The sequence below is a fragment of the Megalopta genalis genome, chromosome 3 (assembly GCF_051020955.1).
Source record: "Megalopta genalis isolate 19385.01 chromosome 3, iyMegGena1_principal, whole genome shotgun sequence".
In the NCBI taxonomy this organism is placed as follows: domain Eukaryota; kingdom Metazoa; phylum Arthropoda; class Insecta; order Hymenoptera; family Halictidae; genus Megalopta; species Megalopta genalis.
Window position 1 is genome coordinate 6574488 of NC_135015.1, and position 24822 is coordinate 6599309.

General features: G+C 39.3%; 1 protein-coding gene across 8 annotated transcripts in view; it reads right to left on the reverse strand.

Annotated features, from left to right (window-relative positions):
* LOC143259003 (uncharacterized) overlaps positions 1–24822 on the reverse strand; it is a 416598-nt gene that overhangs the window by 377108 nt on the left and 14668 nt on the right. For all 8 annotated transcript variants that reach the window (XM_076519703.1, XM_076519707.1, XM_076519706.1 and 5 more), the window contains exon 2: positions 20169–20340. In XM_076519703.1, the coding sequence (XP_076375818.1) occupies positions 20169–20340 (172 nt within the window). The remainder of the gene's footprint in view (positions 1–20168; positions 20341–24822) is intronic.

The following is a 24822-nucleotide window of genomic DNA, read 5'->3' on the forward strand; positions in this document are numbered from 1 at the left end:
CAGTCGCTAATCTGACGAACAGGTTCGTGTAATTGGATTGATTGCTTGGATAAACGAAGCTATTGAACAACCGATACGAGAAGTGAGAAAGAGAGAGAGAGAGAGAGACGGGGAGCAGCCGAGAGAGGAGGGAGAAGAGATCGACAAAGCATTCCTCTGAGCGAGCACGAAACAGCTATGCGCCTGAAGACTCTAAACAGGATCCACAGAACGGAAAGACAGAACATCGGATCTCTAATAACTTGGACATTGCGTTGAAACTTATCATTTCGAATTAAATCGTTGAAATACAATTTCGAAGTACTAAGTTCGGAAATAAAAGTCGCCAGGATGCAACGTGATCGCCGACACAGCTCTCGGATAAGTAGCCTCTACGCAAATTCAGCCAGCGATCAGCGCTCCATCATCCTCGGTAATAACTTAAGCGTTCCAGCGTATGAAAAGTATATCTTTCTCGGCGCTCCATTTCCGACGGAGTTAATAACTTAATCGCGACGCGCCGAACCCTACGGCGCGCGGTGGTGTTTCGACGAGAGCAAGACAGCGTTTTAATGCAGGGCAAACACATGTATAGGCACTCGCTGAACGGGAGACGCGTCTAGAGCGAGAGAGACGTCACCAGGAAAGTTTCAAGAATAAGAGCGCAAGGGGGGTGTTACGGGGGGAGGGTGCTGGGGGGAGAGGAGGAGGAGGATCGAGAAAGAGAAGCAGACGAAAACGTTCGTGCACGGCTTGTCAGGGCGGGGTTGGCTAAAATGAAAGTTGGAACCACGGCTTGCCGCAGCAAATCCGGCTTGATTAAAACACCGTAGGAGGAATCCCTTACCCCTTTACTTCGTAGCCACCAGCTACGACCCTACACCCACCCCCACCTCTCTGCCCCACAACCGCCCGACCCCGCACCGCGTCCCCCCGCCCCGTTTATTTCGACCTTCTTCGGTCGCCAAGGAGCGCGGCAACGTATAATCTTAATGCAGTCTTATACGAAGCGGAACGAGGCTATATTTCATTATAACCCCGCAGTCCTTCCGGAGCCCTTCGCGTGCAACCCTTTCCATTTCGACTACTATAAGCGCGAGACCGACCGGGATTTCGCTCCGAGATATCGCTCCGCGGAATGGGGGTCTCCTTCCGCACCAAACCAGATAGAAAACCGGAGGGTGCTACCGTTTCGAATAGAGAAGGGGGGCGGCGAACAGGGCCAAGGGTGCCGACGAGCCTGGAAGTATCGAAACGACGACATTGGCTAAAGTGCCTCGCCGGAATGCTTTCCCTAATCTTTTCCCCATCCTGTCGAAAAACTACAACCGCCTCTGAACGGCAACCCGACGGAATTATAACCCGTGATCGCGTTTCATAATTACGTTTCCCGCTGGAGTGACGCTAGGGAGATCTGTGGTTCTGCGACTTTGCGGTTACGTTCGTTGCTATTACAATTTAACCCCGTTAGCAAGAACATTTGTGTAGCTGACTTGGTCCTCGCAAGGGCTCGAAGATTCGAATGGAACGACCTTCTTAATGAAAAAGTTGGTCTCAGCTTCGCTCCAAATTGTGGATGTCACAGAGAAGCTCTAGAAAATTTATGTAGAAGTCTCCACGTCCACCCGAACTGAAATATTAAAATAGAATGATTTCTCTCCCGACCGTTCGCGTAGATTCATTCCAATTTGCAGAGAGCTGTAAAAGACGTGCAATTACATTCGCGTCGTGCGATGGCTACAATGAGCAACTCAATGATCTATTAATTGAACGGCAAAAGATTGACGCTCGTTTCAAGTGGAACTTTTTAATTTGCATCCCGCACGACGCTTGAAAAGTGTCGAATGCAAGGCGCGGTCGATGTAACCAGAGGTGTAACGACTTTGTTCCCGAACATTGAATGCAGTGTCGGTGACAATGGCTCGCGGAGTTACCGACCGATAGAGGAGAGAGGCGAGGGAATCGTCGCGACTTCGAGCTCGGGGGGTAAAAAGAGAATGTATTTACGACGTTACAATACCCCATGGGCTAATCCTCGCCTCGAGCTGTGCCTAGCCCCGACCGACCCTTCGCCTTGCTCTAAGCATCGCAATCTCGGCAGCGAGAGCGCAGAAATTCGAGGAAATGGGAGTGCTTCGTCTCTTTCTTCGTTAATTCGGCTAATTTCGAAGGAAGCTGGCGCGATTTAATTGGCACCAGTGCGTTCGACAAATAGAAACGTCGAGTCTGTCTTTAGATATTTGTTTCCTCGATGAAAGAGAGAACGAAGCTTTTTTTTATATTAAGGAAAATTGGTAGCTCTTTCACACCTTTGCAAAATAATTCAAGGATTGGAAATTTTATGCGGATAATGGTCGCGCCGGCTAATTTTCGATTTATAGTGTTTTTGATCGAGCGGAAACGTCTTCGATACGAAGTGCAAAATTTAGCGGAGTGCCGCTCGAAAGGCAAATCGCTTGTCAACGATCTCTTTATAATGCGAGCTTTAAAGCCCTCGCCGGTCGGAACACCTTACTCGGCCTGCCTTTCTTTCTCGAGGCCTAATTGACACGATTTTTATAAACTCCCCTCTGGTTACGGAGGGTTAAGCCTTCTTTTGTACTGCCGCTAACACTTTCAGCCGCAGCCCCTTCCGCAAAAGAGTCCCTTTGTAGCTAAAGAGTGCGACGATGTTGGTGCACAATTATGACTTCCATCCCACGCGAAAATGTTCAAGCCCAGTGAAAGGAGCGAACGCCGAAACGACGATACACGCGGAATTATGTCAGGCCGCGGTATGAATCCTTTATGCCGCGAACGAGACGCTCGTGCTACACATGAATAAAAATGCAGCAATTTTTGCGAATTATGAAATGTCAGCAGTTCTATGAGATGAAAGTTACCAAGCGAAATCTCGGCGATGGTGATCAATTATGAAAGCTAAAATAAAGTACAAGGAGCTGGAAAAGGGTTTATATGCAAGGGTTTATGCACAGAAATTGTAATTACACGAGAACTGGATCACCGGTTCGAGTTTTTTTAGACTTATTTACTACGAAGGGCTGCGTTTCAACGACAACACCGTTCCCTTCGAGTTTTATGGGGTTACCGTTACAAGAACTTCTAATTGAGAGTCACTGACGTAAATATAGGTACAGGGGTGAAAACAGGGTGCGCATTCCAAAGCCCTGGATCTAGGTATCCTCGCGCATTCATTCATAAAAATTCACTCAACCGCGTGGCTACTCCCACTGAGAGAATTGGAGGGTTCGCTCCAACCCCGATCACTATGACAGCTCGACACAGTTAAAGGGTACGGGCGCTTCGTCTTTCCAGCTCTGTGCCACCAGAAGTGGCCACCGCGGATACCTTCCAAGAATGAAATTCCTTTTGTCCACATGAAACGTTATGTGGACAGCTTCAATCAAAATTTCCTTAAATTATTGTAATGTTTATCCTGCGACCATGTTTTTCTTGAAAACATTTCTCAACCAAGGTAATAACATTTTGTGAATCTGAATCTCTCTTCGGGATAATTAAATTAAAAAATTCATTACGTTCTTTCACCAAATTCGGGGGTTAATGTGAGAATTTTTTGTCGATGATGACAGAACGAAGCAAGTTAAAATAAAGGAAGTTGACAGAGGACAAGCAACTGACCCAAGTAGAATTAACCAGTATTGGTCAGGCACACGTGCCAGACAAATCTAGAAATCCAAATGATTTGACTGCTAATTTTTATACGAACTTTCATGGTATTAGTGTCACAGTATAAACAATAAATTCTGCAACTAATATTGCCCTCGGTATTGCCAAATATGTATTTGCAGTATTGAAAAAAAACAGAATCTTGTAGAAGAATAATAACACCTCGGTAGAAGCGGCCACGTGCGAAAGAAAATAATTAGCGAAAACGGTTTCTCGAATGCCGGAGCTTAATTATCTGTGAAAGCGAAGGAGCCCGGAGAAATCCCGAAAGAATATTACACCGGAGCAGTAAAGGTTCTCCTTTAAGAAGGATGACTGCTCATAATCGTAATCGTAACCGTAACAACCTCACCGGTTCAGTCGCCGGAGATTTTAGCATTAATATTCCAACGGCGTGCTGCGAATTACTCGATGGTTCGTATCTTGGGGCGTTTATAAAGAAATCAGCAGCGATTTCGAAATGTCAATGACCCGTTGGCTTCTCTGATTGTTAAATAAGAAAGCAGGAGTATTGTCCTTTAACACTGTTGACGATCGTAAAAGATTGCCAGTGGGTTAAAGTGCTGCATCCCTTTATGAAAGCATAAAATAACACGGTCCCATAAAGCACACAATAGAATTGCGTAATACTGTCCTTTCACCGAGGCGAACTTATGAACACTTAAGTGTTTATACCTAATTCACATTTTACTTGTATTACTATCATGCACAAGATGATATTAAATTTAAATAACATTCTTCATTTGTTGCGTGTGTTCGTGAAAAAAATTGTAATTTTACTCAGAATTGGTGACATTTTTAAATATAATTCTTGTAAGAAGGAAGCTTTTGACAATTTCATCGTGATTATGGCTTCGTTATTCATTATGAATAAATTATCTTAGGTATTTTTTCTAACTTACTTTTTAATGTCAATGCATAAATTAGCTAGTAATTTAAACTGACAGAAAATTAGAATTTGAATGTTCGTAATCATTGATCAAAATGAACTGAAGTCCCTCCATTGGAGAAGCAATGAATGTTATTGAAGTTACCGTTTACCATTTCATACATTAATTGAAATGTATGAAAATGATCTCCATTTCTTCTTTGAATCAGTTGTTTTAATCGAATACGACTAAAATTATTTGATTTAGCTTGAATGTACCGAACGAAGGAAACGAGGGTGGATGTACCAGTGGCACCCTCTCTAGTCGTTCTGTTCAGATTCGTTGCAAGGAACGTCCTCCATTGATTTAAAAAAAATCTATATTTGATATTTGTACCTTTTATGTACGTAATGTAAAAAAAGTTGATGAGAACTGAATAAAAAAACATTTTCACTCACATACATTTAACGTTGATGAAAAATGTGAAAGTGAAGATGTTTCGTAATTGGAATGCAAGTTACCAAAGTTATAATTGCTTAATTCTAGAAATTCTGCAAATACACATTGCTTTATGTACACTGCGCGTAATTGTGTAATTATCAATATGGGAAGTGGGATTTTGGAAATAAGGTAGGAACAAGAAGAAAACAATATACCTTCAGCTTCGATCTTAAAACATAGACATGTTGCTCGTCCATTGTTACAACATCGACTTTATCTTATTCAGAGCCTCACGAAATCCCTCGGCCTTCTTCCGTTATGCGCGCCGTTGGCTAAATAGCTAACTTCGCACAACTATCCCAATAGATTACGATTATTGTGGAGGAAAGCTCTGATTTATGCAATTATCATAAATTCAGTTCCGCCCACCGTCTTGCGTATGCTTAAGACGCCTCAGACCGTAGTCCCATTCACAGGAATTCAATAGCAAATTATTTTCCCGCAAAGTACGTGCATTCGCCCCACTGGAAGACCCACAACGAAATTCAAATAGACGTTTTGTTCATCTGTTTATGTAGAATGTGCAGTCTCTGTCCAAAGATTACTGTACAAATTATTTTCAGAATAATCATCGTTATACGCACAAAAATAAAATAATATATTTTATGTTTCTGTAACACACACATTTTTCAATTACCAATGTTATTTTTAGGCAAAAAGAGAAATAGAAAATAAATATAATTACTTCAAGAGACAATGTTTTTAAAAGTATTAACCCTTAACGGACGAGAGGCGACTCTCTGTCGCCACGGCGTTTCCCGCGGCAGGCGAACGGCGAGCGAAAGGCGACATTCAGTGTTTATGTTAGATTTCATTATCTCCAACATTGTTGAACGTACTGTTTTATGAGAAAATCCCTGAAGTGGCGGCGCAAATTATTTTTCCGGGGACTGGAAATTTGTTTAATCAATTCGTACATTTTCTACAAACATGTAAAAAGGCAGAGAAACTAACAGCCAGTTACACATTTGAACTTTCGCAAAATTTTGATCAACAGATTGAGAGGAGATTTTCGTCAACCACGAGATAGATCTTCAAGTTCGACGTCCAACTCTGACGAAACTCGTCTAAACGGGAAACTGCATGTAATTGTTACTGGCACAAAGAAATATTGCAAAGTTTGTTCCAGTCGAAACAAACCAGAGGGAAGACATGAGACGATTTCTATTTCTGTGATACATGTCCAGATAAACCAAGAATGCATCTTGGTCAATGTTTTATAAACTATCGCATCGAACGAAACTACAAATCATAATTTTTGTAAAATTATATTCATAGTGAATATAGATAAACTAACGAAATATAACGTTTTTGTAAGATAATTTATATGTAAGATCACTTTATTGTACCATATAAGACACTCGACATATTTGCAAAAATCACCTCGTCCTGCTACCTGACTCTGCCGAAAAAGTCGTCGTCCGCTAAGGGTTAAAAACACATTGTTTTGGTCAATTTAAAAAAAATAATAAAAAATAATTTTTTTTAAAATTATGTATATCGCGAAATGTCCATATAAGAGTTAGAGAATTTGTGTAATAAATGGCCTAGGGCCGAGTTGTTCAACAGGCTTCGCGGCGGGCAAAGTCAAAGCCATAGGCTAAGGGCACAGCTACGGGCAACCGTCTTGGCGAAGTACGGTTGTGTTTTAGCGGAATGAGGACGTGAGAATAGAAAAAGCAGAGCTCTCTCACTCGCACGCATTGCCGTTACATGCCGATCGTCCGATGCTCATTCTATTTCATTCGATCTCGACGTAACCTGCAATCGATCTCTGTCACCGTCTTCAACCAAATAACTAATGGGTAGTACTAGTGGATAGTCCTACAAATAGCTAAAGAAATCGGAGAAAATCTGGGCTGAAAATTGCTGCCTGTACAGGCAACCTGTGAACAGCTCTGGTCTAGAGCAATCGATATCGGAAGATTTTAACCGCTTCGTTCTCGCTGACGTATTATGTCGCGACACCAATACTGTTCGTACAAGGTCGCAGACGAGATATCTCGCGACATTATGCCGCTTGTATTTTTGCTCTAGAATTAAAGCGTGTTTATGGCCTTGTACGAACAGTATCGGTGTCGCAACATAATACGTCAGCGAGAGCGAAGCGGTTAACACGTTGGCTGCCGTGGGGGCCACCGGTGACCGGCGACGCGACGAATAGTTAAAATACATAATTAGGGTAAACATCGATACGCATAAATTTTTAAATAATATAATATTATAATAATTGTAATTTATTACAATGCGCCACACGAAAAATGCATAAAACAAGTTTATACAACTAAACTTATCTGCTGTAAATAATATTTCAACATGTTGGGATTATGGAATGAAAATGAATATGATTCTAATTCTTTTCTTAAAAAAGACTTTATTTTATTCCTTTATTGAGAGAAGGTATATGGGCGAAAACGATCGAGCGACCAAACTCTACTGAGAGTTCGGTAAGAAAAAACGCTTCTTTTATACCCTTTTTGGGTTCGTCTTATCCACCAATCAGAGACGTTTATTTGTCGCGTTTCACATTGTATACGTGACGCTGGGATCCCCAAACAGTCAGGGCACGATGTGTATCTAATGGTACCGGTGATGATGTATCGCGGTATCTATTATATACAGTTTACATCACCGTCGTTGTCCGCTGACGGAACCGACGAAAATGTAAACCGAAATCTTAGTATCTTAGTACTAAGTAAACTATAGATTAATTTTTGTTCGAGGCTAAAATTTCAACACAACATAATATGCATCGCATAATGAAAAATTCATGTTGGCGCCTTGGGCAAGTCACGTAAAATTCGCGCGGCAGCCAACGTGTTAAACAATTGCTTTATGCATTTCTATTATTATTAATATTAATATTATATTATATTATTATATCTAATATTATATCTAATATTATTAATAAACATATTTTACGATTAAGAATAGATGTTAAATACGTGTTATGTTCCAACCGGAACAATTTACGAACCGGTCTTGAATTCCCGACTTCTGCTAGATAGAACGGATGCGACAAAGATCTAAGGTTGGAATACGGGAATAACAGGACAACACTCACGGCAGGGCGGATCTCGTAGAACGAAATAAATTCTCGGAAATGGGGCTCGTCGATAACACAAATTAGTCGGCTACGAGACCGGACCCAAAATAGCCCGCGCTCTTTTTAATACGAGACGTATATTAAACACACGTAAACGCATGTTTGATAACCCTCTATGGGCCTATGTAACTTTCAAGTCCCAAACTAATATATCCACATTTTACCAAATAGTTTTAGTTTTTTTCACAAGATGATGTATACGTCTTAATTATATAATGCCTCTGAAATAACCAATAATAATATTGATGACGGTTGGCAGCACCATAAACCTGAAATGTCAAAATAAATATCTTGCAAGTTGTTTGCAGATAGAAACCAAAGGGACCATCTTGTGTAATTGAGATTATTTGTGCTTTTATCGGTGTTTACTAAATAGAAAAAAAGCGTATATAATAGCTCTGGGTTTGTATATCAATAACAATTTATTTATTTGCATTTCAATAATCATTTTGTTACCATTTGTATATGATACAGTTTTGTAGCTTTCAGGATATTGTGGTAGATTCGAGTGTATCTAGGATAATAGTTGTGCTTTCTTCTATTTTCAAATTTATATATCGAATACCGAAAATATGGATACAAAATCGTATAAAAATAAAAGAGGAATTAGAATTAGACGCGATAGCAGTTACAGATCCGAAGATTCTTTATTAGATTCTGAGTCCGATGAAGATGTAGCGACGATGAATTTAGTACCGAATTATCATCGGATGAGGAAAATTCAGGACCACAAAAAACTATTTGGCAACCAGTTTCAAATGCAACGTACATCAATGTTTAACGCCAAATTGGAACCGTTTTATGGAATTTCACGCTTAAGCATTTATGCACAGAAGTGGAAACATTGTGAGCCGTTGTTACTTCAAAGTTACAAATTGAATTAATTGTAATAAAGTTGTTTAAACCGTTAAATATTTTTTTAACTATAGCATATATAGGTTTATAGCAATAGATTTTCCATTGCACAAATTTTTTCATATTTAAGAAAAAAATCGGCCCATAGAGGGTTAATACGAGAATTTCTTGCAATCGTACAGTAACCCTGTACATTACAATTAGTCCCGAAGAGTCGCGAAATCGCAAAGCGCAGATATTCGACGTAATTATAAATGACTGTCCCAGTTTCCGAAACGGAACGCAAATTAACGCGCAAGGTACGTGAAGTTCGAATACACGCATCTATGAGCGCGGTAACGGTTGCCACGATGTTACATGAGAGAAACGTGAAGTCCGAAAACACGACGAGTTATACTCTTTCCTCTCTCAGCTACATTCCCAAGGAAAACGTTCGAATGGATTGCTCTCCAAGCCACCGGAATAAAAGGCACTGAAGGCAAACGACTGAAGGTGCTCCGATCCAATTTTAACACGTTCACTGCCGCGTCACCCGTATTCGGGTGACAGCAAAAGTTCTCATCAGGCCACGTCACCCGTAATTCGGGTGACGCTGATTTGACTACTTACAAAGGATTTCCGAAAATATTTCGACAAATATTCTACAGGAGGTAATGAAACTATTGAATTCTTATAAAAATAGTTTATTAAAAAAATTATTCGCAGTGTATAACATTAAAACATTCTCTGCAAAGTTGAGGTTGATCAAGACAGCTTGGATAAAAAGTTGTTTGTTTTTTCAGATATGTTCGTGCCTCTGATCGGTCCATTTCGTATCTTTTATTTGAACTGTAGCTTCTTCAGTATCATCAACATTTCTTTCTTCTTCCATGACCAATTCTCGTAAAATCTCGTCAATAGTATCTTCATAACATTCATTATCACTAAGATTATATTTATCAGTATCCAAATCAGAATCTGACGATGTAATTTTATTTGTGCTTCTCCTTCCGGGCAATCCGATCTCTTTTCATTATTGAAAAAAGATAAGGGCAGAGATTTTAAGTTATACCATTCGGTACTCGACAAAGATTCCAACTGTTCATGCAGGAACAGAAACAGATATGAATTAACAGCGCACGCTTCCTATAGCGGCACGGGTGGCCTGTAGGAGATTTTGTTGTAAATACGCGTGGCAGTTAACGTGTTAAGGGTGGAAGTGAATTTTGACCGCCGATTGAGTGGACCGGACCACCCTTTTGGGGTACGCACCCGCGCTCATAGGCCTTAAGAGCACTCCCCGAGGAAATTTTGAATTGATTATTCTTCATTTTATTTATTTCGAATTGCTTGCGCCGAGTATAGCCGAGTTTTCTTACCACTTTTAAATACATCAAACAATTTTTTCAAATATATATCGTCACTGCTCCTGGTGTACATCCTGCGAACCAACTCTCTGTAATCTTGTTCCACAGGATTCGTCGATAATAGAAGATCCTTTCCTCTTGCGATCTACGTTACCGACATATTTGAACATTACCGTGTCGGCATACTACCAGTTAACAGAATGTTCGAGTTATCATAGCACAGACGAAGTATAGGAGAAGATCTAGCAATCAATGTAAATTCTTGTCACCCACAAATGGAACTTCAGAAGCGCCATTACCATCATGGTATCGCGCTCATCCTTACCGATATTTTAGAGATTTAAGCTTCTAATCGAGTATTACATATACCACATTTCTATTTCGGCACGTTTTATAACTTGGAAGCTACAGATTCATACGACGCGTACAATCAATCTAGTCTTGTAAATTTTGAACTTCGAAATGTGTATGCAATGAAAGTAATTTACCGAAATAATTTTTGGAAACATGTGTGCTTCGAAAGTTTTGTTTTGTACCTCAAGTTCTGTTAGCTATCTTTGTTTAAACATGAGATAATAAAGCACACGATAGAGTACTAAAAGATATCATGCGGAAAAGAAATTCTTAGAAATAATGAATTTATAAATAGAATATTTTTAATGTAACAATTCTTCGACATATACATGTTATAAAAATCACTATGAATGTTTGACGTTATTAATTATTTCCATTAACAAATTAAATGGCAAAATAGCTAAGACCATGATTCACCGTATCTTTAACAAACGGAATAATTAGAAATATTAAGAAACTAGAAATAATAAATTCATTAACAAAACAAATTTCGATAACCCATCGATTGCTTTGTGCAATTAAAATTCTTTTGTTTTTTAAAATCTTATTGGTATAGTTTATATAAAATTTGGATGCTATGTATGATCAGTATGTATAAATCAGTATGACTATTACTGATCTTTGGTCCCGTCCTGTGGTCAGTAATGGTCATCCTAGATCACCTAGATCACTTCTGGCGATCTTTCCAAATATATGTTTCCCTATTATTTCCCTATTATATGTTATTTAAAAGTTTTTTCATATTTTAGTTATTTACAGTAGTAATTCTGACATTAGCTCATGCTATCTTCTCTCAATGTAAACGAATCTTCTTTTCTTTCTAATTTTAATCATATGCTTCAATTTCTCCTAAAATCAAATTTTAGTTCGGCAACGCATTTATTCGAGGTAGTAAAAGTTATTCCAAGATTTATTCGAAGCCATCGAATAAAGATACAGATAAGAGATGAAAATTTTATTCGGCTTTACGAATAAAAAAGTATCTTTATTCATCGGATAAATTCTCGTTGAATGAAATTATTTATTCGACACTCGTGGAATAAAAATACTTTTTTATTCGAATTTTCGAGTAACGAATAACATTTATTTTATCTCTTATTCATTATTCGAAATTTTTATTTAAATAAACATTTTGCCCAACTCTGTACTCAACGGGTAAGAGTAACGTAAGGTAGTTTTAAATAAGTTAAGTTCACCATTGTTACGCATATTCCGAATTGCTGCCTCAGCGTCACTTTGTTTTGTTTCTTAACTCTGACTAACAAGCTGCAATCTAACTACAGTAAAATCTCTCCGATTGTCGCTGGGTCCGTTCGGAATGTTATTCGGAATATTTCTTGAATATAGTTCTATTTGAAGAATTTATTCGAACGGAGATCTATTCGAAGAATTTATTCGAATCACGTTTCATTCAAAGAATTTATTCGCATCGAGTTTTATTTGCAGAAGTTATTCGGATAATTTGATCGGATAATTCGGGTAATTCTCGAATAATTCAATAATTCAATATCATTCAATGTAATATTATACATATAATTCACGCACAACGGCATACATATTGTTACGGCGACTTGTCCAAATCAAGTCGCTGTAATGAGAAACTGCCCTGTTGTGAGCAACTCCTTAAAGAAAAATAGAAGAGAGGGGTTGCCACGGAGGTGTTTTATCAACGGACAATCGAGGAGTCGGGATCGGACCGTCGAGCGATCAACACCATCTAATTCAAAGATCTCTAACATAATTGAATTTAGTTGTATTATAGTTTATGTATTCTATTGTAAATAAAATGCCGCGACGCGAGAGAAGTGCAGTAATTCGCAACAATATAATGCACTCGCAACGTCACTCACAGGACCGTTATAAATATTAACCCGAGAAAGATAACCTACGTCGCAGAGGCGCCTGCGAAGACTGTTGATTTTTGTTAATTTTTCATAGAGGTCTAGTGATTTAAGTTTAAAATTACTTAAAATATAAAAAAATATAATATAAATGCATTTTATTTTTACAATAATGCCAAACCTTTAAAATGACTAGATTAACTTAAATAAATATCCATTGTTAGTATAAAATTGACGCCTTAGAAAAGCATGCGCCTCTGAAGCGTATGGTTATCTTTTACGTACGTTGTCATATGGTTATCTTTCTAGGGTTAAGAAGCCCGAAAGAATAACATAGATACGCAATTCAAATCCGCTTCTAATCCGGGCTTCGTCACGTCTCGAAGGAAAAAATTGTTATGGTTGTATGACTGACTCGAGATCGTACGTTACCCTAATTGCTTCGACTGTAATACGCACTAGGATTTCGAAAACGTAACACGGTAACTCGAAGGTCAGGATTTGATTAACGTCATCCAAGGAGAGGGAACGCGACCGCTAGTTCGACATTGCATCCATTCATTCGAGTGTCAGTCATGGGTCGCGAAGGGTGGGTTTTATCGTCGGTCGCTCCGCAGAACGTCTCGGTGTTCGGAAAATTTTATTCATGGGGTATTATATCGTTTAGACGCTCGGTCGCTGTATATAACCATCGACTTCGGTTGTCGCGTATTCGGCTGGGTTATAATATTATATTTTTATTATCATTTTTCTCGAAATCGACGAAGCTTGAGGTCGCGATTGACATCGCGTTTGGGATCGCGTTTGGGATCGTATTATTGAAATCGCGTTTGTGATCACACTACATTGAGATCGTGCTATTGAAATCGCGTGTTTGAGATCGCGCTATATTGAGATCGCGATATTGAGATTGCGTTTGAGATCGCGCTTTTGAGATCGCGCTGAAGAAAGATCGCGCTTGGGATCGCACTGAAGAAAGATCGCGCTTGGGATCGGGCCCATGAGTCGTCGATCAAGAATTATGAATCGCGTTTAATGCAATCCGTGGTGACATATCCGTTTCCGATCGCGTCTGCTAGATAGGGCATTTTATTCGACCCGCGCTGAGCGAAGCCAAGCCGAGCTTACCTAGTCGATGCAAAGCCAAGCGAGCAAAGCCGAACTGAGCAAAGCCGTGCCGAGCTGAGCGAAGCCGGGTCGAACGCGCTTCAGATCGCGCTGAAGATCGCGCTTGGGATCGGGCCCATGAATCGTCGTTCGACAATTAGGAATCGCGTTCAACGCAATCCGTGGTGACATATCCGTATCCGATCGCGTCTGCTAGATAGGGCATTTTATTCGACCCGCGCTGAGCGAAGCCAAGCCGAGCTTACCTAGTCGATGCAAAGCCAAGCGAGCAAAGCCGAACTGAGCAAAGCCGTGCCGAGCTGAGCGAAGCCACAGTCGAACGCGCTTGAAATCGTGCTTGAGATCGTGCTTGAAATCGTGCTTAGATCGCTCTCAATTCCGCTCTCAATTCCGCTCTCAATTCCGCTCTCAATTCCATGTTTAATTTCGCGCTTGGGATCGCGCCCATGATTCGTAAAGGAGCAGCGGTTTTCGACATGTCTCGAGGAAAAAATTGTTGTTGCATTCTTCGCGCCGACACGACGTCACACGCCAGCCTAATTAACTCGACGCAATTGTGATACGTCGCGAGAATTTCGGAAACGTAATTCGCGGTATATCGAACGTCAGAATTTGATTACGAGTCGTCCTGGTGATTACATCAACGGTTCATCGATTCATCGCGTTTCCATTTAGAGTCACGGTTTGTATTTAGAGCCACGGTTTCCATTTAGCGTTGCGCACAGAAAAATGAAAGTGCACGGGAGTTCTACATTTTTAATGAGATATAAATTAGCGTCGCGATACATAATGCAGTGATCGCGTTTGCTTTGGGACAGCTATGTATGTTCCTTAAAATAGCGTTGTGCAAGCACGGTCCACTCGCGCGTTTGTTTTTGCAAATATATATCGAGTGGACCACCGTTTATTCAATGTGATTGCATTTTTTGCTTTATGTTCCAGAGTTATAACGTACTTTCCTTGATCTGTCAAGGTTAAGATGCACAATGTTGACGGGTCATAGGAGGAAGTCTTACTTACACGCCTGGCGGATTCAAAATCGGTGTGAGGTTTGAAAGAATTTATTTCTGAATAAATATTTAATATTTTCAGGAGAAATATTTTCAAATGAAAGCGAGATTTTTTGACGATGGATACGTAACGATGATTTTTAGGATTTCAAAGGAGATTCTTTTACCTAATAGAAGGGATACCTCGTATAGGTATATGGCATAATTTGTGGAAGGACATTTATGGAAAGTTATTGGTACTAATTGCGAGGATGAACCACACTTACTCGTCAAGCGGATTGAAAACCAGTGTGAGGTCTGAACAAACCTATTTCTTAATAAATATTTAATTTTTCCAGGACAAATATTTTCAGAACAAATATTTTCAAACGACAATAAAGTTTGATAATGGTACGTATTGATAACCTTTAGGATTTCAGAGGAACTTCTTTCAGATATATCACATAATTTGTGAAAGGGCAAATTTAGAAAGGTATTGATATTAATCTCAATGATAGTGAGTTTAATCTCTGTTTCAGATTTGTAAAAATGAAATGGAAATGATGATGATGATGATGATGATGATGATGATGATGATAGAAGGATGCCACCCAATTTAACCGAAGGAATATGAGTCTTGTTGGATTTTCATTGAGAGATATCATTCAGAGATGACGTCTAATTCAACGTACTGGAAAATTACTTACCTATTAAGGCGTTAGTTTTTAAGGCGTTAGTTATTAAGGGGTAGTTGTTAAGGTGTTAGTTATTAAGTCGTTATTTATTAAGGGGTACTTGTTAAGGTGTTAGTTATTAAGTCGTTATTTATTAAGGTGTAGTTATTAAGGCGTTAATTATTAAGTCGTTATTTATTAAGGGGTAATTATTAATGGGTAATTATTAACGCTAGTTATTAAGGGGTAATTATTAAGTCGTTATTTATTAAGGGCTAATTATTAAGTCGTTATTTATTAAGGGGTAATTGTTAAGGCTTTAGTTATTAAGTCATTATTTATTAAGACTTCAGTTAATAAGTAAAACTTGTTGTTGTAAGGAAGGGGTTCATAACGGATTCTGGTTTCGTTCTGACTTCCTTTCGGGTCTCCAGTCACAGCAACTTCCACGTGGTGAGACTCGGGCAATCGATGTAATTTTCTATTTCCAGTCGGTTATAAATCGAAAGAAACCTCGATCGTTCTATAACAGATTCGAAATCTATAATTACACCGAGCTAATGGCTGTGAAGCAGAGCTGGAGAAAAATAGATTTTTTAAAATAATAAATAGATCAGAATTCAATAAATAATAGTCATACATATGAAAATATCATTTCAAATATACTTAACTACATAATATCCAAATGTAATTAACATGTCCGAAAAAGTTTACTTGTCAAATTCTATATTACATCGGGAGATAGAAGTATTTATTGATCCATTCGTCTATTTATTATTCCAAAAATCTATTTTTCCTCGTTCAATATTTCTCCCCTTAATATTTTTTTCAAATAAACGGTTTAAATGCGAATGAAGATGTAACATTGTAATATGTACACCTTGCATAAAAATTTCATATGGTACACATGAGGTGTCATGCACACCAGAAAATTAAAACGACGGTCACGGTTATACTACATATTATTTCGGGTCCGAAAAATTAGTAAATATTCTTCAGACGTTCTAAAGTAGAGGTGAACAGCGTTTTTCTTAAAAATATCACTGTTACGTAGTAAAAAAAAGAATCCGGAAAGTTCTTGCTTCATGATTTGTTCAATACTTCGAACGCGGCTCGAATCCGTCCCGACCATCTGTCAAAGCCTCGTGCTGCGGGCTCTCGAACTTCGCGCCGTCACCTCTCATTGGTCAGTGTTTTCCGTTAATAACTCGTAAACAAAGCCGCAGATCGCATTTTCGCAAAGGAAAAAGTTACTTCAAATGACCTCAGCTAACCCTCATTTTCGGCTGTTAAAATAATTGTGGAACACCCTGTATATCGATTTAATGGCTGTCAAGTACATTTTTCAAATACATCTTCCATGAGAAATTTTAATAACGCATAATAACAATGTCCAAATTGAATACAACCGTATAACTTATTTACCCTACCAAATCTTTTAATGTTCACAATACAATCAGTTCACTACTATTACTATTACGGACATTTAAATCACAGATGAAGTATAGAAGTAGATCTTGTACTCACCACATTTTTGTCTCCCACGAAAATAGGACACTAGGACACTTACTGTTTCCGTGTCACACAAAATATGAATTATAAATATGGAAATCTCATTTGAGCCGTTTATTTTGAAAGTGGCATAAGTCACTTTGTTTTTAAGTCGATATATTTAAGGGTTCGCGTTTTAGCACGTTTAAAAATATGGATGCTAATTTTCGAGAAGATTTACTTATATTTGTTATCTCAGGATACTGATATTTTTCTCAGTATAAATAATTTCGTATAAACATTAAAAAATCACCACTTTTCATTACGGTAAAGTGACTTATGCCACTTTCAAAATAAACGGCTCATTTGTAGGTTACATATATCCTACCAGAATACCCAATTTTATTTCTACACTGTGTGAAATAAATTAAATTGTTGTTAAATTTATATTTCTGGTTTCATCGTTTCAATACGTGGCTTCCAAATCATAAAACGTATCGATATGCAAATAAGGTATACAGAATACTCGGTTCTCACTAAGAAGTTTAAATAACAGTGAGTTTATCGGTAACAATAAGTGAGACACGGAAATGGTAATGGGACTTCTGAAGCCCCATTTTTGGGTGACAAAATAATACATTGGATGTCAGGTCTACTCCTATACTTCGTCTGTGATATCCATTGGGCAGCAGGTGTACGCTTATACGTGGTCTATAATAATACATTGAATGTCGCATTTTCTCCTATACCTCGTCTGTGATAATAGATTAGATGTCAGATCTACTCCTATACCTCGTCTGTGCTGGAAGCTCTATGGTTTGAGCTTGAATTTAGTTTATGATACAGAGGTTGTGTCCTATACTGCTGTTGGTAATATGGAATTTACCGACTGTCGGTAACACAGAAGCACGAATTTTTTCACGACGAAACGCAGCTCATCAATCCACGTCCGACATAATTCCCTAATCGCCTCAATTACATTAATCATGCGATTCTCTATTTGTATCATCCACATCATTCTAATACCTTGTTGTCATCAATTAATATTCCAGATCAAAGATTATTTTGTTGCAGATTGATAACAGAGATTCAATTGTTATGCTGAGCATTTTTATTTAGCAATAAATAATATTTAGTTTTACGTAAGAATCACTCACACTTAAATTCGTTTGCAGAAATCCTGTAATGACTGTCGAACGTGTCACATAAACGTGTCACAGAAACATAAACGCATCTTTTAACGATGACACGTTAATGGTTTTTGGTCAACCAAATATTTGCGAATATTTCTGGAACACTAAACGTAACGACCATATTACATGGTTATAGGAAATTCCTTTCCTCTCCAATTACGCGGTTCAAACTTTGCAAACTTCGTCGGCGAATCTCGGGTGGGAACAGGTTTGAAACTCCTCGAGAAACTTTAAAAATCGTTATTTTACAGAGAAGCCGAAGCTTCCCCTACAGAGTTACGTGAATCCCTCTTCATGACTCGCTGTCGGATAAAATAGAACGGAAAGGAAACAAAAGAGCAGCCATACACCAACAAGAAAAAGTTTTTCAATCAGCCAAAATAGATTTTCTAGCGTGTGTTTAACGTTATGTAAAGTACAATACACGCTGTCCTCCGTAACGATGCAAATTCTGTCTTTCTTAGCAGATAAAACAACAATGCGCAGGCAGCACCATTGTTCTAAACTTCAATCCACAACTAATTGACCGTTTTTGCAATTGAAATATTGTCTGCATCAATTACATGTAACAATAGCTAGGTAAATATGTCTTCCTTTCATTAACAGTTTCAACAAATTGTAATTTTTCTAAACGTCCCACCGTATGTATCAAATCCGGTGTTTATTTAAAATCAATAATACCTGCAAATTGGAATTTAATTAATTATAGCAAATCGTAGCGCAGATTGTACAAAAAAATTGTATACAAATTTCGCTCTCGTTCCTAGCTCACAGATTTGAACTGGTATCGACATTTACACGAGTAACAACAAAGCTCCACGTGCCAAATGATCGATAAAAAAAAGCGACCGGGGTAAAAAGTAAAACGTCAGCAATTTATGCGGCCACAATGGTTCCACTTTACGCTTCTCGTCAAAACCCATTTTTCCACGTTCAAAAGATAATTTGCTCGCTGTTCGGTTCACTTATTTCATTTGACGCTACAAACAATTAAAACTTCGCAATCTCGCGGAAATTGTCTGCATCACAAGTAATTAGAACGTAATCGCCTTCCAGGGGCGAAAGTTATCGAAGATAATTCTTAAAAGCGGCCGCGATTTTTCAGCTGAATTGCGTCGGGTTACAATCGCGATGTAACAATGATCGCTGTGAATGATAAATAGAAATGTATGCATATTTTATCAATATAAATTGCATTCGCGAGTCATTAATTCAAACTGTCCGCGTTTATGAAGGGACGTTCCAGCGTCTAACTGCTGATAAATGCTGGCCATTTAATTTAAGAATATATCCGGTGCACCAAGCTTTTTAAAATTTCTCTTTGATCATATTTAAAGCGGGCACCTGCACAAACTTCAGAACTTATCGTAAAACGGCAAAAAATCTGAATATTACATTTCATTTGCTACAACCGCTCCTGCCTAAAATGTTCGTATCATTAACAGAACTAATGAAGTCTAGAAACCTACTCTGCTGCTTCTCGGAATTTAAATAACGAAATAAATTCGTTTCGATGTAACTACTGCTGTTGGGCAAATGAGTTCGGGATTGACTTCTTTTGTAACCAAAAATCTCGTTGTTCCACCGATGCTACCACTGAATGCTAAATTGAACAATTTACATGTTTCTGGAATGAAAATGCAACGATACAATTTAATAAAAGAATCCTGAAAAATCTCTTTTCTCAGCTCTCGTGAACTAAATAATGTTTTAATACAGATTTACTACGAACGCAATTCTTCTGTAGAAAATTCCGCTGTTTTCCTATCGAATGCTATCACTTCATTAACTTTTAATATTTTATTCGCTGGCAATGCACTCAAATCGACCGTAGAACAATTTACTTGTTTCGGAATTACAATTCCATTATAACAATCAGTATATTGCTTGATTGGATTATTACGTTCGATCGGAAGACAATGCAACCGTGTAAAATTTAGAACGCCGGTAATCCATAGCATTCGATAAAGCGAGTCCTGAAAAATAGCTTTTCGCGGCCAGTGTTAACCAGAGGATCAGGTAATTCGAATTCAATGATTCTGCAGGTCCTTGTCGACACGTAATGGAAGGAGTCGAAAAAAGTAATTGACCTTTACGTTTCTGCGAATCGAATCCGGACAAAGGAGTTTTTTTTTTCAACCACGTTCATGCTCACCTTTTTCGGTGAGAGATGGAGGACGGTAACCGGGACCTGTCGAGGTGTTGGAACATGCGGCGTTTGAGTCGGCTCCTTGGTCGAATACAGCGGTAATTTTGTCTCCCTGTTGGTCGGCAGCTCGAGCAAATGCTGTATAGAATGGTCTTGCCTCGTCTTCTTCGATGCCATGCTACGAAAACAATGAACCATTCAGCAACTTCTACCAACGAGATATTCACCGGCGGGCATTTAATGTAATAGCGACCGGAAATAATACGCCGTATCAATAAATTGCATTTCAATTAGTAAGGACATAATAACCGTTTTAATTATTACAACAAAATTTATGACAGATCAGAGCAATGAATAATGAATAAACAGCAACCGATTTCGTTACGGTTTCTGTTAATTGCATTAATTACTCGTCCCTATTGATTTTTACCGCGTCGACGGAACAACGCGCCATCGAAAACTCGTCCCCGACAGGGAGGAACGCGGAAAAAATCCATAGGAGATATTCGCTTTAATTATCAAAGGGCTGGATATTCGGATTATAGACATTATAATTATCGGGGCTATCCAAATTTCAACGTAACGACGCGCTCGAGCTCGCTCGTTGGCGCGCGCGCGCGCGCGCGCACCAGCGGACCCTCCTTTTTCCAGCAGCGCCGTGGAGCTGGATATCGGATAAAACTTTCGCATTTAACTTTTCCGTCCTGCAGGGGAAACGGCCAACAAAGCTCATCACCGGAAACTTTTCCGAGACAAAGAGGAACGAATGGGAGCAGAGCGAGACGGAGGATGACGCGCGCCGCGACGCTGACCACGATATAAGCCTGCTCTACGACAGTATTTTCCAACCGACGTTTAAACCAACGATCGTAATCAAACTATTCGCTGCGCAGTTGTCCCTACACGTCGAATCTCGATAAATCGATAAACGATCCCACAGACGAACGACAATCGCACTCATTGATTTTCTAACGTACCGACCCTATTGTATTTTATCAAGCTATCCCAGAAAAGAATCACCCACAAACTGCTACGTAAATATTGACCTGACAATGCTCCGATAGAATCGCGTACAATTTGGTCCGCGAAACTTTTCCAATTTCGCATTCGTTAGCAATTCGTGCGAACGTATTATTTATTTTCGCGACTTCCTGGAAACCATACATCGAATTTTCCCGTGAAATATGAACTGGTCAACATAGATCTACTCTCGTGCGCTCCAGTTACTGTCTTAGTAACTGCAAACTTTGTCGCGTTCGTCGATATAATTTCGAGAATTACAGCCTCGCAATAATTTGCTCTCGACGCATCAAATGAGCGTAAAATAAAAGCGTCCGAATACCAACATGTTCCCTTGTGATCGCGTCTCCGAAACATCGTAAACTTCGTACGTCAAACTCAACCCCTTGTTTTTAACCGACTCGTCATGAAAGTTTCTAGTAAAATAACTTATCGAGTACAGATGTTATTCTGTCCTTTAAAATTGGAATAAAATTCTGATCCCTTGTCATCAGTATTTAAATTTGGGCATACAATAAGCATCAATTTTCTTTCCCTTCTAAGAAATTATTGCAATCGAAAAATTTCTAATCGCAATAATGTCGCAGAAAATGGTATGTCAAGTGTATAGTATGGTCATGAACTAATATATGTTGCAATAAAAAAAGCTAATATATGCAATTGCAAATATTTCTTTGAAACGTTAAAAATGACTTCGTCTGCCACCGTTGCGTGCGGAGAGCGCTTTACACGAAATTAGATACATAGTATCTATGTTTATGAATGAAATAGCAAGGCAAAAAGTTAGTAGAGAATATCTGATGGTATTAAAATGAGGATTAACAGAGTCATTGTTAATAGCGCGTCGGAATTCAACCGGAAAAATGATTGGCGTCGCTGATAAAAATTACACAGACTTTGAGATAGCGGCAGGAACGATTCGGTTCTCCGCAACGGCGAACAATTATTGAATTCGAAACGCTCGCCGAGGGGACACAGTGTTTCACGTTGCGAACCGTTTCGAACGCGAGCGAGAAGTAATGCTCTTCAATGACCCAAACCGAGCAGGCGTGCGAGCGTGTCTAGGTGCGTTTAAAGTTGACTGCACGTGCTGGCGGTGGATCGCACAGCGCGCTTGTCGGCCATCGGGAAAAGTGGGGAAAAGGGGTGGTTCGCACCCCCTGGAACCCCCTGCGATCCCCTCGCAATCTCCCTTGCAGCCCTCGGCAGCCACCGTCGCCGCCGTCTCACCGCCGCGAAAGTTTGCTCTGCCCGTGTGTTTACGCACGCGCCGGATCGTGCACACACGCTCGACCGAGTGCACTTATAGCAACGCATGGTGTCGGTAAACATTACGACCGTGACCTTACCGGCCGAATTCGAATAGAAAAACTGGGGAAAGTGCGGGAATCCCGCATCACTGCCGCGTAATCAGCTAGCCTACTGATGAACGTACGCGAAACATCGCCACGCCGGGAAATGTTCGACCAAGAAACGTATTTATCGAGAGACGTACAGTTTCCCACAAAACTATTCGCACACCTATTAAAACGCAATAACTATTTTAAAACCGAACTAAATGTCTCGAATTTTTTTTAAATGATACAGGGACTAGTCTACTAAACAATGACTGAAATGACCTTCTTTTTTAATTTTGCTATTCCTTGGAATGACAAAAATTGTAGATCTTTCGCTTTTTAACTTTTTTATTGTGTGCATGTTGAAAGTTTTATTGAAATCGGTTCACGTTGTTATGAGTTACAACAAATTAAAGATCGCAAAGATCGCAGTTTTATTACGATTTTGACCAAACACTCTAAGAAATCTGCACTTTTTAAAATCCCTTAACGCCTATAGCTCGACATTTTGTAAATTTTCGTTACAGGCTCAAATAAAAAAGTTAAAAACCGAGGGTTTGTAATTTTTTCTTTTCATTCCAAGTAGTTACGAAATTAAAAAGGAAAGTTTTTTAGTCATCGTCTAGTACACTAGTCCTCCTATCATCTAAAAAAGTTCACGTCCTAAAAGGTGTACGAATACTTTCGTGGGACTTTGTATCTCGGCATTTTTGTGAACACCCTCCTCGCTCATTTTTTTCTCTTCGATAGCGTTTCATTTCTACTTCGAGACAATGTATCTGTTATAAAATAGCTGTTGGACGTGGACCTTCTCGAAAAACGTAAAACGAATGAAGCTTCAAGAATCAGCTGAATGAAACATTGGAAACACTAATTCTCGTCTCGTTAATGAAATGGAAATGTCGTCCAGAAATGTAATTCATTTGCTGCGATTATTTTCGTATCGTACTGAACATAAACGAATTAACTGCTAATAGAATTCTCGCTAACAATAAAAGAGAAGTACTTTTACAAAATAATCTCAAAGCGACTACTTCAGTTACGATATCGGGATCTCTTGATTTTTGAAAACTGTTCGATAACCGTTAGCCAACCGTGTTAAAAACGTTTGTGCTCTGTATGCATCGCACGTGGAATAAAACGTTGATTTCTGGGATTCGATCGGAGTTTATATTTCAAGTGGCAGCATACAATATTATTTGCGTATTGCATCAGATATTAGATTATAAGATTGACCTATCTTTCTGACTCGGTCCATCCGTCTTCGTATTCGCAGCGGTCGATTCGATACGCGCGACTGCAGTAGATGCAGATGCCCTTTTGTCAATCGTACGAGTAGTATGAAGTTGCGACGGTGCAACAGCGAAACACATCAAGCAAATTAATGTCGTTTCGCTCGCCGCTGCAGTTTCTCGCGACGTCAAGTTTATAGCGCGAACAAATAAAGTACAGCAAATAGAAAACGTCCCCGATAAAGCAGTTTGTTGCGATGATCATTCCCAGCATTAATATAGATAGATGTATTTTTCTGCATATTTCATTTCAATTACCTAAAAAACCGACGCGGTAAACATACGCACAGGCTCAAACGACTGTGTATACATTTTTGTGCAGAGTACAGATGAAATGGGTATCGATTTTTGTAATTCCAATAGCGATAGTCCTCGACGAATGCACGCTCAAATACCGTTACTTAAAATAACCGGCGCTTCCGCAGTCCAAGAAATTTCGAGATAATTCCATGATGAATGCAATTACTGATAATGCACTCTATAACAAGCTTATCGAAATCAGGGAAATTCACAATAGAACATGGACCGACGAAATTTGATAACGGATAATTTCTCTCCTCCGGCATTAAATATACGTCGATTTCTGTTCGAGAATCGAACCAGTTTTGCCAGCACGTTACTACCGCCTGTTTAAAACCGTACGACAAGCATAAGAGACACACGGATACTTCAGACATTCTCCGGGATCCTCTAAGCGACTTAGATCCTGTATCTCGGAACCTTTGCGATCTCGAAATCCCGAAAAATCCCCCGACACCGCGGAACCTTTTTAAAAACCGGGGTTCTTCTCTTGAAACCTCCGGAATCCTCCAACTGTTTGCGACATCGTCGCGGAACCGAGGAAAACTCCCAGTCCGCAGATCTCGTGACAATCTAAACATTTTGAAATGTCCACGACCCCCCTTCGCGCCCCGTAACATCCCTGGCATTACAGGCTCTTCAAGTTCTCGACGCTTGAACAAGTCCGCGGACTTTCACGGATCTTCAAAAATCCTTGAAACTTGCGTTACC